This window comes from Carettochelys insculpta, chromosome 21 (genome assembly GCF_033958435.1).
Source record: "Carettochelys insculpta isolate YL-2023 chromosome 21, ASM3395843v1, whole genome shotgun sequence".
NCBI lineage: Eukaryota > Metazoa > Chordata > Testudines > Carettochelyidae > Carettochelys > Carettochelys insculpta.
Genome location: NC_134157.1, coordinates 19,092,106 through 19,110,223, shown reverse-complemented (window position 1 = coordinate 19,110,223; position 18,118 = coordinate 19,092,106). Strand labels below are relative to the sequence as shown.

The 18,118-nt window shown below is 54.2% G+C and overlaps 1 protein-coding gene across 2 annotated transcripts in view; it reads right to left on the bottom strand.

Annotated features, from left to right (window-relative positions):
• NOTCH1 (notch receptor 1) overlaps positions 1 to 18,118 on the bottom strand; it is a 90,878-nt gene that overhangs the window by 5,786 nt on the left and 66,974 nt on the right. The window contains exons 16-32 of one of the 2 annotated variants that reach the window (XM_075015752.1): positions 16,741 to 16,860; positions 15,973 to 16,125; positions 14,372 to 14,600; positions 13,118 to 13,319; positions 12,754 to 12,907; positions 12,108 to 12,292; positions 11,032 to 11,164; positions 9,720 to 10,073; positions 9,508 to 9,620; positions 7,477 to 8,048; positions 5,518 to 5,946; positions 4,345 to 4,493; positions 3,510 to 3,726; positions 3,138 to 3,228; positions 2,361 to 2,526; positions 1,077 to 1,372; positions 43 to 190 (exon numbers count right to left, since the gene is read on the bottom strand). In XM_075015752.1, the coding sequence (XP_074871853.1) occupies positions 43 to 190; positions 1,077 to 1,372; positions 2,361 to 2,526; positions 3,138 to 3,228; positions 3,510 to 3,726; positions 4,345 to 4,493; positions 5,518 to 5,946; positions 7,477 to 8,048; positions 9,508 to 9,620; positions 9,720 to 10,073; positions 11,032 to 11,164; positions 12,108 to 12,292; positions 12,754 to 12,907; positions 13,118 to 13,319; positions 14,372 to 14,600; positions 15,973 to 16,125; positions 16,741 to 16,860 (3,711 nt within the window). The remainder of the gene's footprint in view (positions 1 to 42; positions 191 to 1,076; positions 1,373 to 2,360; positions 2,527 to 3,137; positions 3,229 to 3,509; positions 3,727 to 4,344; positions 4,494 to 5,517; positions 5,947 to 7,476; positions 8,049 to 9,507; positions 9,621 to 9,719; positions 10,074 to 11,031; positions 11,165 to 12,107; positions 12,293 to 12,753; positions 12,908 to 13,117; positions 13,320 to 14,371; positions 14,601 to 15,972; positions 16,126 to 16,740; positions 16,861 to 18,118) is intronic. The other variant, XM_075015753.1, reaches the window with a different exon arrangement.

Below are 18,118 nucleotides of genomic sequence, written 5' to 3'. Positions count from 1 at the left end.
CAGCACCCCCTCTGGCATTGCACGTTTCTGAAGTCTGCATACCCAGGTCATCCACCGCGTTGACGTCTGCGTGGCAATTGATCAGGTCCTCCAACATGCCCTCGACGGCCAAGCGAGCTGCCAAGATCAGCGGCGTGGTCCCATCGTGCATGCGGGCATCCAAATCGGTTGCTCTGTTCCTAATCAGGATCTGCCCATAAAGAAATGAGAGTGTGGAAAAATCAAATGGTATGAGAAAGGCCGCTGACAATCCCGCGAGGTGTCCCTGTAACAAAACCCACGAGCCCGCTTGTCGGCAGTCGCTAGAGAGACCCAGGCCTGCAAGGTGGTGTGGAGGCTCAATTCCCCATCTCACTCCTGGAGTTGGCTCCTGCAGGCTGGGCCGTCTCTAAGAGTTATGGGACCTTCTGCGGTACTGTTAAACTGGCATCCCAAGGCCTGATGGCGGGGGTGGGCGACCATTGTTTAGAGATGTGATTTGAAAATCTTCAGCAACACACTAACAAAATGTTTAACATTAAAAAAAAAGTCCCGTCGACTAACACAGTAAATTCAGACACTGACCAGGGTGGGCAAGTCCCTGTTCAATAGCTTCATTACCATTTGTGTGGCTTTTTCCACAGGTGCTGCTAAGAGCTCTGGCTTTTTTCTGTCGACTAGATCCTCGCCAGAGCAAGCAGAGCCATAGAACAGCGAGAGGAAGAGGTGGATGGGTGGACATTAAGACCCAGGGGCACCCCAAATCTTTGCGTGCCCTACGCAGAAATCTGCGTATGGTTAAGCGTGGCTCTGCCTGCAGCCCAGAGTGGCTCACATTACTGAGGTGGCACTGGGGAAGCTTGCACTGCCAGGTGTTGAATGCGCTCTGTGAGTAGTGTGCAGCATTGTATATTTGCATCGTACTAAATACTGGGGTGAACCCTCAGATCCTCACTCAGCACAATTCTCATTGACATCGTTGGCCAGGACAGGATGGAAACTTTGGGATGTGATCAATTAGCAGGGGGTTACAAAACTGTCGTCCCTGGCCCTGTGCCCTGGAAAGGAAGGAAGCTTTCTGGCTAAAATTGATGTACCTGGAAGACTCCTTGAGCATCAGCTGAGACAGCTGCATGGAGGGGCGTCCTGCCCATGTTGTCCTGGATGTTTGCATCTGCACTGGCCTCCAGCAGGCGTTTGGCGGCATCGGAGCGAGAGTACCTTGCAGCCAGGTGGAGCGCTGTCTCGCCGGTCCGGTCTGTCTGGCTGTGCAAGCTGGCGCCCTGGTAGATGAAGTCTGAGATGACAGCAGGGGCATCCTCCTCCTCTTCGCTGTTGCCAGTCTCCAGCCCTCCTCCACTGCACGAAGCAATCATGAGCGGGGTGAATCCGTCTGGAAAATGGAGAGTGATCCCATGAACAGCGCGGCGCTCACTGTCCTCCCATGATGGGCGGTGCCAGTGAGATGTTCTCACTTGCAGGGGCTACTTCTCCTGGCGCTCCAAGCTCTGCTTTCTCTCTGCTCACTAACATCACAGACTAACACCCTTCTGCTGGTCTCGGTCTCCACTGATCCCTCACTATTAGAATCACAGAACACGACATCTGGAAGGGACCTCAAGAGCCCATCGACTCCAGTCCCCTGCCCTCATGGCAGGACCTAGCACCAACTATCAAACCTGCTCTTAAATATCTCCAGTGTTGAAGAGTCCCCAGCCTCCTCAAGCAATTTATCCCGGTGATTCACCACCCTGACTGTTAGGAAGTTTCTCCTAATGTCCAACCTGTCCTCCCTTGCTGCGATGCCGTAGCATCTTCCCACACAGAGGCTTCCCTATCTTGTCTGCCGTCTTGGCTTCAACTCTCCAAAGCATTTCAGGGCACAGTTGACATGGAAGGCCCTATGGAGAATATGGTTGCACTGCACTGAAGTTTAAAAGCTTTCCTTACTTGGCTGGGGAACAGCCTCCCAGGGGAAGTGGATAAGGCTCTAATGCGCACAAACATCCTAGAGGGATCAATCTCGCACCAGCAGAGAGATGAACAACATAATCCAATGGGTATCTTCTCCCAGCTCTAAGCTCTTGGATTCTCTGACTTCCCTCTCTGTAGTTAAATCAGGAGAGCTTTATGCAAAACAAAATGCCACATGTGCAAATCTCCTTAAATCATACAAACCAGTAGCACTGCAATAGGGCAGGATTTCTAGGCAAGGCACTTCTGGGTCAGATTATGTGAAGAGTGATGTGTAAATGGCAGCACAGAAATAGGCACCTTAGAAATGAAACTAGAGAGAGATACTTGCACTGCTCAATTGCAGAAAGAGAATGAGGGTTGTAGATTCAATTCTGCAAGCATCAGAGCGAAGAAATCTTCCTTACCAGGACCTCGAACGTTGACATCCATGCAATCAGCATCAATTTCGCCTTGTGGTGGGGTGGGGGCCATGGAGGAGATGCGAAGGTCAGCTGCGTCTAGGTGCTGTTGAGTCCACTGCCTGTGATCTGTCTGATCGTCCGCATCTGGCAGCATCACCTGCTCCTCAAACTAAGAAAGGACAAAGGGAAGCCACAAGTCAGACCTCAAGGAACAAGCAAGAGAAGACATAAAAGAGGCAGGGTTAAAAGGAAAAGCTGTGTAAGCCACAAAGCTACATTTACATCACACCGTGGCTGAAAAGGAGTCTGCGGAAGGTGTGATCGCGCTAAGAACAAGCCCTCTGTGATGTCTCTGAGCAGGGGTCGGCAACCCAAAGAGCAAGAAGAGACATTCGTTTTCAAATTCGGGAAAAAACTCAGTAATTCAAGAGCTGCACTGACATGTGAAAACGAGACGGTCCTTAGTTAGTAATGTCAAACCCTACTTTTTGTAACCCCTGTTTTACGACTAGCGCACACACATATCCCACAATGCACCGCACATATTAAAGGGGGAGCTATCCAACATTTTGAGAGCACATTGTGTTTGCTATTTAGATAGGAGTCATCCTTTTAGCTGTGGATTGAAATATCGAAAATAAACGGGAAAGGTTTTTCTACTTTGCGATTAGATTATTGGGAGCCACAAAGGAGTCCTTAAGGAGTAGCAGATTGCAGACCCCGTCTCAGAGCATCATCCCCCTTACTAATGAAATGGTACTAACGTTACTGTTAGCTTACCCGGAACTTCTTGGTGTCCAAGGTCTCTTCATCACCCCATTCATTCTGGTTGTCGTCCATCAAAGTGCCATCGGAAGCATTTTTTAGGGGTCTTTTTAAAAAGAAAATAGTAAGACTCCAGTTATTAGTTCTGCGAAAACCGAGAGGCAAATGGCTCCCGTGTGGTACGTTAGCAAACCCGAATGAAGAAATTCATGGTGATTCATGGGACATTAAAACTCCCACAAAGCTAAGGTATTGTTCTCCCCTGGCAACCCCTGAGAACGCTCTCTCATCATTTCCTCTGCTGCAGCTTATAAAACACTCAGACTAGCACTGCCACTGGCAGCTGCATTCCGCAGTGTGGAACAGGTTAACAAGCAGATTACTCACTTCAGTCCGACAGAATCCTCCCCAAGTGGTTCTCGTCGCTTCTTCTTGCTTGACTCTGTCACTTTGAAACCTTCTGGGAACCAGAGCTGCCCATGCTCCCGGCGTCTCTTTCGAGAGACCACTACTCCCACTCCGACGAAAGCAAGCAAGACCAGGGCAGCCACCACCACATACATAGGATACAGCTGGGAGTTCCCAGGGGGCTCAGCTGTTTCACCTAAAAAAGAGCGGGGCGCATAGAGAAACTGAGACATTAAGCTGCATCTCAAATCGGTGATGGAGCTCAAATGAAGCAAAATTAGTTAACAGAAGTACCTCTGGCTGAGCTAAATCAGTCCCCAAAATAAGGTCATTTTATACGCTATTAATCAGAATTGCAAACTATCGGCAAATTCTCCTCTGCACCAGCCGGCTGCATCAGGAGACAGCTTTACTTTTTTCTCCTTTAAGGAAAAGGATTAGCAAACTTCAAATCACTGCGCTCTCATTGAGCTGTTAAGACAAAAGGATTCAGGGGGATTTCGAAGATACAAACTCCGGCTCCTCACATGTCACTGATTGATTGGAGTTGGGTTTTCCCCTCCCCCTTTTTCTAGCTGTAATGATTTTGAAATAAACCCGAACAAAGCAAACTGAAAAAAGAGTACAGAATTAGTTGATTAACGCAGATTTTTTTTTAAAAAAAACCCTGAAGATTCAAGGTTATGAAAGCTGAACTGTCTCTGGATACAGCCTTCTGAGCTTGGCTGGCTGATAATTGGATCACAGATACCGGCTGGAAAGATTCAATCACCTCCAGTTCTCAATCCCTCCAGCAGCTGCCAGCTAAACTTACTTTTAACGGCTTCTATTTTGTAGGGGATGTTCAGGTTACCAAGCGAGGCCAGGGCACCCAGGAAAGCCGCCACGTCAGTTGCACTCTGGAAACATTGTGAAGAGGACTGGATGCACTGGCGGTTGTCGATTTCCAGGTAGACGATGGACCTGTACGGGAGGAGAGTGAACAGGCATAGAAGAGTCAAGACCTAGCTCTGTTCTCCCCAAAACCCCCAACCAGGATGGCTTAAGAGGAGGGAAACAGACTCATTTACTCCTGCATAGCCCATGTCCCGCGGACCTAAGTTAAGCAAAGCTCTGGCTAACATCTGTTGGAGTTTTACCCACATGAGGATGGTAGGATGGAGCCCCAAGTCTACTTAACAGCTGTTCAGTAACACAGGAACGTCCTTCCTTAGCAACCCCAGAAGCCACCCAAACAGGAGAAGGTGATAAATAACAGACTGACATGGGGCCTGAATCTCCTCTCACACCAGCTTCACCCCAGTGTATCTTCTCTGACTTAGTGCAGTGACTCCTGACTTTCGCTGCTCGGAGTGGAAGGAGAACAGGGCCCTTTGTAGCTATAGGGCACTTTTCAGCAAGGGTCTCAAAACACTTTGCTACTCTGCAGTGATTACAGACTCATACCAGACCCCTGCAGGCAGCATTCCCAGGAGGAAACTGAGGCTTAACTCAGTGACTTCCCAAAATCATGAGAATCAACCTAGTTCTGACCACCAGCCTCGACTCTTAGACAACACGGGACTTTGCTTGTCAAGGTTTCCTCTAATTTTTTTCCATTTGTGTGTGGACTAAATTTTGTTATGTGCACGAGGCAGAAGCAGACGTGCACCACCAATAGAAACCCATGCTACTGACTGCGGGTGGCTGATGGCACTCTACTAATCAGCTGGGTGGCATTTCAATCTCTGCCGGGAGGCTGCCCAAGCGCTCAGCTTACAGGGAACACTGGCATTAGTCATGTCAGCTGTAGCAGTGTTTATAACAAATTCCAAACCAGAAACCTGTTGGCATCTACACTCCCTTCCCAACTTCGGTGGCATACGAAATCCGGTTCATATTTATACCAACACCTACTTGTCCTGAAGCATTTTCCTTACAGTGGGCTATTTATATCAATAGGGCAAAACAACTGCTGTTCCATTAAGGCCTTTCTCTGCCCGCTCACCCTCTGACGTCCATCTGATCCAGCTCTCTCCGCTGTCTTCCACCAATGCGTGATGGGAGGGATGTCCTGACTGTGTTGAAGACAGCACTGGGCATGTCCGACCAGTTCTCCGTCGACCTCTTGATGTGGTGCTTTTTCAGCTCCTCTTCATTCCCATAGTACGGGAAGATCATGTACTCTCCCTTGAGGTTCTTCTTGAAGACCACATTGGTGTGAAGGACACGGCTGAGCTCCCGGAGGAAGTTGAAGGAGTTGTTCTTCAGGTTCTCGGGGGTTATCAGGACTACCACAACCAAGGTGCCGTCTGCAAGTTTCTCAGGCATGTTGTTGGCACAGTCCAGGCCATCCCATTCACACTCAGCGTTGTTACACCCCTGGTCGCAGTGACCGTCTGAAAAGTGATCTTTACAGTACTGGTCATACAGAGGACTAGGGAGAAGGAAGAGGAAAGGGAAAAGGGTTAATTACGCCAACAGCCATGCTTATTATCCACAATGCAAACAGGACCACAGGTTGAGCCTCTCTTGTCCAACACCCATGGGACCTGACTGGCGCTAAACCAGAGAATTTGCTGGACCACAGAAGGTCAGTATTGTCTAGCAGCTTTCCCAACACTTCCACTGCTCACTGGGCTCTCAGACAACACATCGGGGTAAGTTACAGCTAAATAACAACACAGAACACTGAGAGCCAGGACTGGTGGCTGCAAACAAACTTTATGGGACTGTGGGAACCATGGCCATACCCACGATAAACAGGCATCCAGCTAATTAAAATCTTGCCAGATTACAGATGTTGCTGGATGAGAGTGTTCCAGGTTAGGGGCACAACCTACAGGAGTTTCAAGGATTTCTCTCTCTTAACAACATGCAGGTTAGCATTAGTGTAAAAGGTGGATTCTCCGTAACACGATGTTTTAAATCAAGATCTGAGGACCTCCGTTAACATAGCCAAAGAGGAGAAGCCTATTCTGGGGGTGGGGCTGGAAAGGTTCTGCGGCCTGCAGCGTGCAGGAGATTAGACTAGATGATCACACTGGTCTCTTTTGACTTAAGGTCTGTAAGAACCACAGCACCCTGGTGGTTTCTTGCTGACCTCCGACTAAGCACTAGCTGTGCCAAACACACCCAGGCACCGCTGCCACCCAAGAAGAATCCCCCAAAGTGGGCAACTTCTCTACAGGATGCTCTGTCAGCAGAGATGCTGGGCAGGGAGCCTTTAGGAGTGTTGTGCATCACAGGGCAAGTAAATCCAACAAGAGCCAGGATGCTGCTGAGCGCCTACAACTCCCAGTGAAGGCAGTGGGTGCTGAGGTGCTCAGGGGCTGCTCAGGACAGACATGAGATAGGACCTAGAGGAGCAAAGCAAGAAAGGAGGCTTTGCCTGTCTTGGTACTTTGCAGAAGCTGTGCATGGAAGTCCCTCAGATCATCACTATAACGATGGCCCGCATCCTGAAGGGGGCCGGAGCCTGGGGCAACCCCCCCATGCCACAGGCCTTGGCCCTCCCCCACCCTGTCCCCTTACCACCTCCCCAACCAATTAGGCTGGGGATTACTCGGGATATGGCACGGCAGTGGGCAGCAGCAGGGGCTTGCTCCCTGCCCCACATGCACGCTCACTACATGGTGTGAGCGGCAGCCTGCTCCGTCCTGCCACGCCCGCCTGGCCCACTGATGCCTGATTCTCCGCAGGCAGCGGGGAGCAGCCACTTCCCACTGGGGGCGTGGCGTGGCCGAGCAGAGCAGAGCAGGCCGCCACTCGTACCGCCCAGGGAGCGCAGGTGGAGGTCATGGGGAGACAACCCCCTACTGCTCCTGCCCTGCACCAGGTAATCCTCCCCCGGCCTGTCCAGAGGATGGCTGGGGCAGCCACCGCAGCACCCCCAAAAGCGTGGGGCCTTGTCCTCCAGCTCGGAGCCCAGCCCCGCCGCACAAGTGGCGGGCAGGAGGTCACTCACTTGCACTGCCCGTCCACCTTCTGGCAGTCGAAGCCGTCGTACAGGCACCCGGCATTGCTGCACTGCACGTCGCACTTCCCGTCGTTGAAGTACTTCCAGCACTGCAGCGACTGCGAGCAGTTCTTCCAGGGGTCGTTGAAGTTGAGGGAGCAGTCGCCACCGTCCCAGCCGCAGGCGTGGTTGTTGCACTTCCCGTCACAGATCTTGTTGCCGGCGTAACTCTCGCAGACGGCGATCTCGCATTTCTCCTCGATGGTGGGCGGGACGATGTCCTGGCCGATGCCGCCCCGGAAGTCGAAGTCCAGGATGTGGCAGTAGAGGCCGTTGAAGTTTGCAGGGCAGTTGCAGCGGTAATAGGGGGGAGACTCACCGACGAGCTCACAGGTGCCCTTGTTGTAACAGGGGTTGGAGCTGCAGGGGTTGCTGACGGGGGCCTGGCAGTCGGGTCCCGTGAAGGCCGGAGCGCACATGCACTTGGAGCTCTTATGGATGGAGATGCAGGTGCCGCCATTCAGGCAGTGCAGGTTCCCGCAGGTGCGCGAGTCGTTTTCGCAAGTGGCCCCAACAAAGCCCTGGGAAGGCAAGAGCCGGGGAGGCGGAGGTAAGAGGTTGGAGGTCGCTGCCGTACGTCTGGTGCAGGACGGAGCCGGGGGAATAAACGGACCAGGAGACAAGGCAGGGATCCCGCTGAGTTCTTCCGTCCAGGGCAGAATAAGTGTGGCATGCACCACGGCGTGGGCAGAGGTGCACCGCCAGTGGGAACACAGGCTGCCAGCCGTGGGTGCTCTGCTAACCAGCTGGGCAGCACCCGAATCTCTCCTGGGCAGCTGTCCCAGTGCTCAGCTTATGGGAACACCGGACCCAGTGGAAGCAGAAGGGCAGCGACCTACCACTCTGGTTTCGTGCCCAGCTCTATGGGAAACACTGAACTCCCTCATCATCACTGAGGCCAGCCTGGCCACAGCACTAGAACAATACCCATAACATTAGGCTTCTTTAGTAAACTACAGCCTCAGGGAGTTAGGTGCTTTAAACCCCATTGAAAGTCATTGGGAATCAGGCACCTTATCAAAAATAGAGCAGTACGGCCTTAGCATTTACCTGGAAGTTATACATAGAAGAAAATCTGTACGCTCCTCTACTACGCCACCATCCACCACGCACCAAAGCCAATCTCTTCCCCATAGGTGTTTTCTAACACTTCATCCGATCCACCTTCAAATAACTTAGGTAACAGAGCTGCCTCCATCTCCACCTCGTCTGTAGTCTAGGGCAGGGTTCAGCAACCCCCGGCACAAGTGCCAGGAGTGGCACGCAAGCTGATTTTCATTGACACGTGAGGCAGGAGCTCAGCCTTGCTCCTCCTCCCCCATGCAGCCGGGAGCTTGCTCAGAGCCAGGCTGCCTGGGGGTTGACAGAAGGTCAGCTAATGCTACCAACCCCACCTCAACAGCAAGGCTTTGCATCTTTATGAACTTACGAATGCAGCTTTTACAAGACGGACTATTAGTGACTTTAGAAAGTATCACTCACACTGAGACCATACATAGACGTCCAAAGGTCACACTTGAGCCCTCCTCCTTGGAAAGGTTGCTGACCCCTGGTCAAGCAGATCTCGCCTCTCGGAATTGCTCTTGACACCCCACTGAACTCTTTTACTGCTTGACATCCCCCTCTTCCTCCTACTTAGGATACTAGATGGCCTCCCCTACTCTGGCTCACCTGCCCCAAACTCTCTCTCTTCCGTGGTCACTGCCTGCTCACTCTCATGCCTGGCTGCTACAGGTGTAGGGCTTTAATCAGTCCCGTAGCCCCCTAATCATTTGGAGCCCAATTGTGAGCAGTTACTGTCATCTGTGGGATCAGTGAGTAAGGGCCTCAGAACCAGACCTGGTCTGAGCTCCCTCCAATGTGCTGCTCTGGAGGGGCCACGCGAGGTATGAGGACTGGACCTTTGAGGCAGATGGGACCATTAGATTCCCTCCCCTGCCCTCCTCTCCTCCTGAACTGCTGTGTGAGTGAGATACGTACCGGGGGGCATTTACAGATGAAGCCACGGCCAGTGTTGCTAGCAACTGCACAGGTTCCGCCGTTCCGGCAGGGCTTGCCCTTACAGCCATCCACCACGGTGTCACAGCGACGGCCTGGCGGGGAAGGAGGCGCCCGTGAGCGGGAAGCATTCCAGCAGCCGTGGGGTTGCTGGAACAGGTCCTGCTCCAGCTGGGTGGGAAAGGCTGGCTCACCTGTGTAGCCCTGCCTGCACTCGCACTTGTAGTCGTTGACGCGCTGCACGCAGTTCTGGGTCCCGCGTGCGTCGCACGGGTTGGAGAGGCATTCATTGACGTCTCCCTCGCAGCGCTCCCCCACGAAGCCGGGCGGGCAGATGCAGCTGTAGCCGCCCACCCGGTCGATGCATTTGCCGTTGTTGAAGCACTTGGGCCCCAGAGTGACAGGATCAAAGAAAGGGCTGCAGTCGTCAACGTTGATTTCACAGTGCACCCCTGGGGACAGTGAGGCACAGTGCGTCTGATGCATTTTTGTGTCCCTCTCGTGACCTAGGGCTCCGGTTGTGGATTGAGGCGCCATTGTGCTGCGTGCTGCACAAAAAGGCAAGGGGCTTCCAATTTCACTAGAGGTTGCACCTCTCAACTCGTGCGCGCTCTCATCCGGCAGGAGCACGGACATTCCAGGACAAGAGAGTACTGGGCCAGTGCGGGAGCCCCAGTGGGGCACGAAGCAGAGCCCTGCGCTGCCTCGCGGCAGCATGGGACCCAAAACCTGGAATCCCCCTTCCCCATAGCAGCTGGGAGCTGGAGCCTTTACCTTCCCCACAGCAGTGCAGGACCAGGAGCCAAAGCCCCATGGTAGCCCTGGCAGGAGCCCTCTGGTAGCCCTGGCCAGAAGCTGGAGCTCTCCCCAGCAGCATGGGGCGGGGAGCTGGAGCCCTCCGGCAACCCTGCCTGGAGCCCCCAGCGTCCTGGCCAAAGCCGCCTGAAAGATCAGCATCAGCATAAGGCTGGCTGGAGCCCCCTGGCAGCCCCTGGGTGCCTGGGCTGAGGCCAGAGTCCTAGGGGAGGGAGACTTGGGCTGCAACAGCCCCAGAGCACAGGAGCCCTGGACTTCCCCATGCCCAGCAAATTCCCTTGTCCAGGACCGGTCAGGTCCAGAGCATGCTGGATAAGGGAGGTGCCACCGACAGAAGACAAGTGATGGAGAAAGACAGATTGAGTCAGCACAGCAGGTACCAGCCCCTGCTGCTCACGTGCGACAGTAACAGGGCAGCCAGGTGGCATCTCCCCCTTCAGCATGAGCAGCTGCTTGCCACCCCCCTCCCCTCTAAGCCAGCCATTTCCGTGGGAGTCACGGGGCGCCCAGGGGAGGTGCCCCAGCAGGGTTATAAGCCGACTGGAGCTCGCTGACGGGCTGGGATAGCAAACCCGTCGTCCACTATTCCTGCAGCCACCTTGCAACATCAAGAGCAGGGCGTTCACAGAGGCACGAAGGAGCACACGCCAAGGACATCGGCACATGGAAAACTATTCCCCATGAGCATACCTTGAGTCCCTCTGGGGCAAGAGCATTTGTAGGTGTTGATGAGATCAATGCAGGTTCCTCCATTCTGGCACGGGTGAGACAGGCACTCATTGATCTCCTCTGAGCAATTAACACCGTGGTAGCCAGCAACGCACTGCAAGGGAAGAGCAAGGGCAATTCTTCATTAACTCTCTCTGAAAACGCACTGGTGCTGTTTCATGCTCAGGGGCCTGCACTGTTCCTGTTGCTGAGGCTGGTGGGACTTTGTACCCCAGTGCTAACAGGCTAATGGCATATTGGGGTGCATTAGGAGAAGCATTTCCAGCAGATCTACAGAAGTTATTATTCACCTCTACTCAGCTCTGGTGAGGCAACATCTAGAATATTGCATCCAGTTCTGGGCCCCCCCATGTAGGAAGGATGTGGATGCATTGGAGCTGGCTCAGCGCAGGGAACGAAAATGATTAGGGGGCTGGAACACATGACCTGTGAGGCGAGGCTGAGGGATTTGGGCTGATTTAGTTTGCAGAAGAGAAGACTGAGGGGGCTCTAAAGAGGATGGAGAGAGACTGTTCACAGTGGTGACAAATGGCAGAACAAGGAGCCATGGTCTGAAGTTACAGAGGGGGAGGTGCAGGTTGGATATTAGGAAAAGCTATTTCCCAGGCGGGTGGTGAAGCACCGGAAAGCGTTGCCTAGACAGGTGGTAGAATCTCCATCCCTAGAGGTTTTTAAGTCCCATCTTGACGTGGTCCTGGCTGGGATGATTTAGTGGGGGCTGATCCTGCTTTGGGCAGGGGGCTGGACTCAGTGACCTCCTGAGGTCCCTTCCAGCCCTAGGATTCTATGATTCTATGCCATTAGCCTTCTTGGCAATAAGGACATGCCGTTAACTCATATCCAGCCTCTCATCCCCAGGACTGGCCTTGCACAGGTGATCCCACTTTACAAAGTGGGGAAGACATGGGCACAGAAAAAACAAGTGCCTTGTCTGAGCTTGCAGCAGACCTAGGCATCTTGTCTCCCAGCCCTTTGCTCTAAGTGCTTCCCCAGAGCACTGCTGACCGTGGGTAGCCCGTGGCAGCCAGCCAGCATACCTCACAGGAGTAGCCTCCCAGGTAGTCCGTGCACGTAGCCCCATTCTGGCAGGGGTTTGGGGAACACTCGTCCACCTGCTCCTCGCAGTAGCTGCCGGTGTAGCCGGCCTGGCAGCGACAGAAGTGCGTGTTGCCGGTGTCAACACAGAGGCCAGAGTTCCTGCAGAGGTGCGCCACCTCGACACCTGGAAGAGCACAAGGCCGGGGCGCACACAGTGAAACATGCGCAAGGCCACTCACCCACGGGCACGTTGGTGCAAAATGGGCCTGTACAGGGGACGCTGGCCCTTGAGACAAGCACCCCCATCGCGCCCTATTAGAAGTGCCAGTTCTTGGCCCACTCTCCAGCTCCTTGGTGCCCCTCTGGTGATCACTGGCCAGGACAAGCAGCCAATGGGAGCCGTTCTGAGTCTGTAAACAACAGCTGCCTGGAGGCTGCTTCACCTTGTGCCAGGGGCTGAACTAGCCCCAAACAGGGCTGGGGACCAGGAAAGTTCCCAGTAGCGCACAGCTCTATTGGTCCCCTTCTCCTCGGCCACGTTACTAGAACTGGGCCGCTCCTTGGGAAGCCGACTCGAGAGCTCCATGAATTCGCCGGGCTGCCGGGCGCTGCTGCGCACAAGACAGCCGTGAGGGCGGACGTTACCTTGCTGCTTTGCCGCCACGTCGCAGGATACACTGGGGACATCACAGTACAGGCCGGTCCAGCCACTGTTGCATTCGCAGCGGTACAAGTTATTGGTCTGCCAGCACTTGCCTCCGTTTTTGCAGGGAGAGGAGTCGCACCAGCGGACCAGATTCTGGGGAGAGGAGGAGAGGTTCACACGCTGCTCAGGAATGGAAAGGATCATGTCAGACATGAGTCAGGCAGGGAGAAAGGGGGCCTCTGGATCCGAGGCGCTGAGCTGCCGTGGACTGGAGCAGATCTGCCCCCGGGGTAAATGGGAAATCCTTCCTGGGATGCTGTGAGGAACTGGCCTCACGGGCTGAATGGGCTGGTGGTTCTTTACCTGGCAGTTGAGGCCGGTGTAGCCTTGTGGACAGGTGCACTTGTAGGTCCCGTAGCTGTCCTGGCAGGTGCCCCCATTCAGACACGGCTTAGAGTCGCACTCGTTGATGTCGTGCTCGCAGTAGCTGCCCGTGAAGCCAGGTGGACACACGCAGGTGAAGGTGTTGATGCCATCCACGCACGTTCCCCCGTTAAAACAGGAGCTGGAAGGTGGGGAGAGAAACGTGGCATCCAAATAACCAATCACGACGGTACAAGCTTTCTCCAGCCACGGCTCTCAAAGCCCTTTTGCAAACATTCACGGACAAAGCCTCAGAACCCCTCCGAGGGAGATAAGCATGCAGATGGGGAAACTGAGGCACAGAATGCTCGTGAATCTTGCCCAACGTCTCAACAGAGCAGCACAATGAGAAACATCACTCAGAGGTGCAGGCGGCGTGTCCTCGGGATCCACGCACTGAATGGCACAGGCTCCTCCATGGGCTGTGCCTCTCACGAGCAAGCACCTAACACAAGGATCAGAAAATCCTCCATGGGCTTGTAATGTAAATGCACCATTTTAATGGCTGGAGCAAAACCCCTCTGCACTGGGCCCAGGCTTCATTCCCAGACTTGGTGTGAGGTACTTCTGTGGCACTGTTCAGTGCTACTCAGAGGTGGTCACACTCTGCCTTGCAGTCACACCACTGCCCTGCTGGGATATACTAGCATCTCTCACCACTGCGGAGCAGAACCCCAGAGACAGCCAGCAACTTGCCCAAGGTTGCGGGGGTTGGTGAGTGAACAGAGATAGAACATGGGTCCCCAGGGTCCCAGTCCAGTTCCTTAACCACAGCACCTGCAGAAGCACGTGGGGGGTGGGGGGCGGTCGGGAAAGGGCTGCATCTCGTCAGGCCCTCAGACACTTCAACGGCAGCACAGCAAGGACCTCAGGGTCTGATCTACAGGACCTGATCCAGCTCCACTTTCCTACTGAAGCCAATGGGAGCTGGCCTAATCCTTTCCCTCGCCCTTAGCTAAGATTAAACAGGCTCCGCAAGCCAATCCAGAGCAGCGGAGATGCCCCCGGGTCAGACTGGAGAGACCCACCTTCCCCGACACAGCATCCTCGTGAGGACCACTCCCCAACGCCCTCAGCCCATGGAGTGAGCCCTCAGTGTCTTGTGCAGTTCTGAATACATCACTGCCCCCCCGTCGCCCCCTGGAGGCAGCCAGGTGTTCTGCATCCCAAGCAGCGCCCGCCCCGGCCGGTTACCTTTCTGTGCAGTCAGGTGTGTTGTTCTCACAGTGGATCCCGCTGAAGCCGGAGGGGCAGGTGCAGGTGTAGCTATTGACACAGTCCGTGCAGTTGGCCCCGTTCTTGCAGGGGTTGCTGGCGCACTCGTTGATGTCCTCCTCGCATTTCGGCCCCCGGAAGCCAGCCAGGCATTCGCAAAAGAAGGCATTGACGCTGTCGGAGCAGGAGCCCCCATTATGGCATGGGTCTGAAGGAAAAGGCAGTCACGCAGCATTAAGATACAGCAGTTCACACCCCCACGCAGCAGCGGAACCCTGCAGCCTTCGCTCGGCGTGACCCCATAATGCCACCAGCTCTGAGCAGCCAGATCATGCCGAGAAAACAGGGCAGGGCAGCCAGGAAGAGAACCCGGCTCACCGGGAGCTCAGGCAACAGATTCGCTCCCAGGAGTGTCAAAGCAGCTGAGCCAGGCAGCCCTGACCTGCTACTGGACAAGAGATGAGCTGGCACTGACTAAACAGAGCCTCATTCTCCATTCCCAGCCCCTCGTGCTATTTGTGCCAGGGCAGAGCTGATGCGAAATGCTGCCCTTTGGATTCCCATCCGTGCTGCCCTGGTCTAAATAACGACACTGTGTACCTGGGCCTGGGGAATCCACACCAAAAGCTCTGATTTGCTTTTGGACGCTGGTGAGGGGACCTTTAAAAATTCAGCGTTACAAGGGCAACACCATTTCTTACCCTAAGCAAAGGGGAATCCCACCTGCCACTGTGGGGGAACTGCTGCACTTGCAGGCTTTGTTAACAGGCACTGGTGAGGCCACAGCTGGAGTACTGCACCCAGTTCTGGGGCCCCCCAGTAGAGAAAGGATGTGGATGCATTGGAGCGGATCGAGTGGAGGCAAAGAAAATGATTAGGGGGCTGGAGCACAAGACCTACAAGGAGAGGGTGAGGGATTTGGGTTTGGTTAGTTTGCAGAAGGGAAGTGTGAGGGGTGATTTGATAGCAGCCTTCCACTTCCTGAAGGGGGGTTCTACGGAGGATGGAGGGAGGCTGTTCTCAGCAGTGACAGGCAGCAGAACAAGGAGCAATGGTCTCAACTTGTGGTGTGGGAGGTTAGGTTGGATATTATGAAAAAATGATTTCACTAGGAGGTGATGAAGCCCTGGAATGTGTTACCGAGAGAGGTGATGGAATTTCCATCCCTGGAGGTTTTAAGTCCTGGCTGGGATGATTTAGTGGGGGTTGGTCCTGCTTTGGGCAGGGGGCTGGACTCAATGACCTCCTGCGGTCCCTTCCAGATCTATGATTCTATAGTGGGAGATCCTGTGACTGGGGAACCAGGGAACCACTGCACCTTATTTGAAATTTTGTGAATCTGTGTTGCAGTTACACATGGCAGGCGCTGGCTGCCCTCATCCTTTCCCCACGATGTGCCCTGCCCCTGGAACCCCTCTCAACAGCTGATCAAGACAGAGCAGTTTATGCTCTTCTAAGGAGTTCCAAACACATTGCTGGAGGTTTCTGCACACAGGGTCCCTGACTTCAGGCCAGGAGGGGAAGGCGTGTCCGTGGCTGTGTATCCCCCTGGGATTTAGCACCCACTCGCCAGCTCTTACTCGGCTTGCAGTCGTCGACGTCGGTGTCACAGTTGCGGCCGGAGTAGCCCGCTTTGCAGTCGCAGCGGTAGCTGCCATTCGTGTTCTGGCACGTGGCGCCGTTTCGACAGGGATTTTTCACGCACTCGTTGATGTCAATCTCGCACGTTTGACCTACAAGATGGAGAGTGGCAAAGATCGAGCACTTTAACCGGCTGGTAGAAGCACCTGCCACCAGTGTTTTTCCTAAAGCCAGCTGCAGAGCAAATCACCATGGGCTGCCGCTTGTTCCCATGCTCTGTGAAAGGGCTTCTCTGGAAAGGCTCTAAACATCACATTCTTTTGCTCACCTCTTGGCAACAGCTTTGCATGTTTCCCACCCAAAGACCAGAAAGCCCTTTGCAAAGTCTGGCCCAGGGACAAGTCCACACAGCCTGACAAGTTAAATGACAAGACACCCCCTGCCAGTGAGTAAATATTGCTAGTTCTACTGGGAAGGAGGAGGCTGCATCACACAGAGGGTAAATGACTTGACCATGGTCATGCGCTGAGTCAGTTGCAGAGCCAAGGATCGACCCCAGAAGTCACAGTTCTCCTGCCTTAATTTAACAACTAGGCCACAGCCCGACCTTTGTTGTGAGATTCTCTGAGCCAGTGTGAGAAAGGGAAGGGACACAATCAGAAGAGGGCTCAGCATAACCTGGCTGCCCAGGAGAGAGGCCAGTGACTCCCAGCGCTGAACATGGAAGAGGATGGATGAGCACACGCAGCACAGCTCCCTCCCCCTACCTTGCCAGCCTGAGGGGCACACACAGGAGAAGCTCTCGTAGTCCTCTGACTCTTGGCACTCGCCGCCATTCTTACACGGGCCAGCCGCGCACGGAGCCAGCACATCCTCACACGTAGCCCCTGTGGGCAGAGAGGGAGAGAGACTTTCAGCTGAGGCCTTGAGGGCAGACCGTTGTCCCAGTCTACAAAAGGGGAGGGGGCTGTGGCAACCTGGCTGCGTCCAGCCCTCCTCCGCTCCCTGACTGGGGCTAGCGTCAGGCCTTGAGGAGCGCAGAGCAGCTCATGGTTCTGCCGTGACCCTCTGGGGTCGTTTCAGAATTCCCACCCATGGCATGGAAACTGACACACCTGTGCGCACAAAGCTGCACCCCCACTCGCTGACCTGCCTCTTGGAGGCCTCCCAGAAGAGCTCCTTACTGGGAAGTCCCAGCTACTGTGGGGTCTCCGAGTGGTTTTACTGGGTACCAGTTCCCAGTCCGGACACAGCCTGGGTGCCCTCCTTTCAGATTTTAACTAGGAAAACTATGGAGACAACCCAAAAGCCTGCCTCGGTCTGAAGGGAAAGCCTGTTTTGGGGGACGCTTCACCTCGACCAGGCGTTTTTCCTGTTTACACACTAGCCAAGGGCTAAATTCCCTCCCAAACATTATCTTCCTCGTCAGCCCTTATCTTCCAGGTTGGCCTTTGCTATTTTCCAGAGCCTTCCACTCTCCTCTTCCCCCCGCTCATTTCCATGGCGACTGGCGAAGACAGGAAGCCGGTCATGGCTTCCTACAATTGTGCAAGTTGCCATTTTGTGCAAGAGGAAGCCGGAAAGTGGCCGACAGGAATCAGGTCAGCAGAAATTCTTCCCCCTGTGGAATCCGCAGCCCGACCTGCTGTGTATTTTTCCAAAAGGAGCCTCAGTGGGTAAACAGAGTTGGTCACAAAACAGGCTCTGACAGGAGGACAGGACAGAGAGAGAGCAGCTGCCACAGGCACTCTTAAATAATGTGGAGCAGAAGGGGAGCCCAGTGTCCACAAACCACGTCTTTGCCTCTGTTGTCATAGGAAAGGGGCAGGGATGAGGCACGACTCCAAAATCCAGGGCTGCTGCTTCCGAAAGCTCCTTGGAGTTTCCTTTTCTAAGGCTTGGCTGGGCCAAAACAACAAGGGAAGGGACTGTGTGTAGGCTCTACAGCAACATCCACTCACACTGCCGGGGTCACCCCGTGGTGTCCTTTATGTAGTCCCTCAACCCCAGCTCATGTACGTCGGTGTAACTTCAAGGAAGTCACCACTGCCTGTTTGACTTGCCCTCGCAGAGGATGTGGCTCGTTGTCAGAGCAGCTCTAATTTTTAACATCCAGGGCAGAATAAATTTTGTTATGTGCACCAA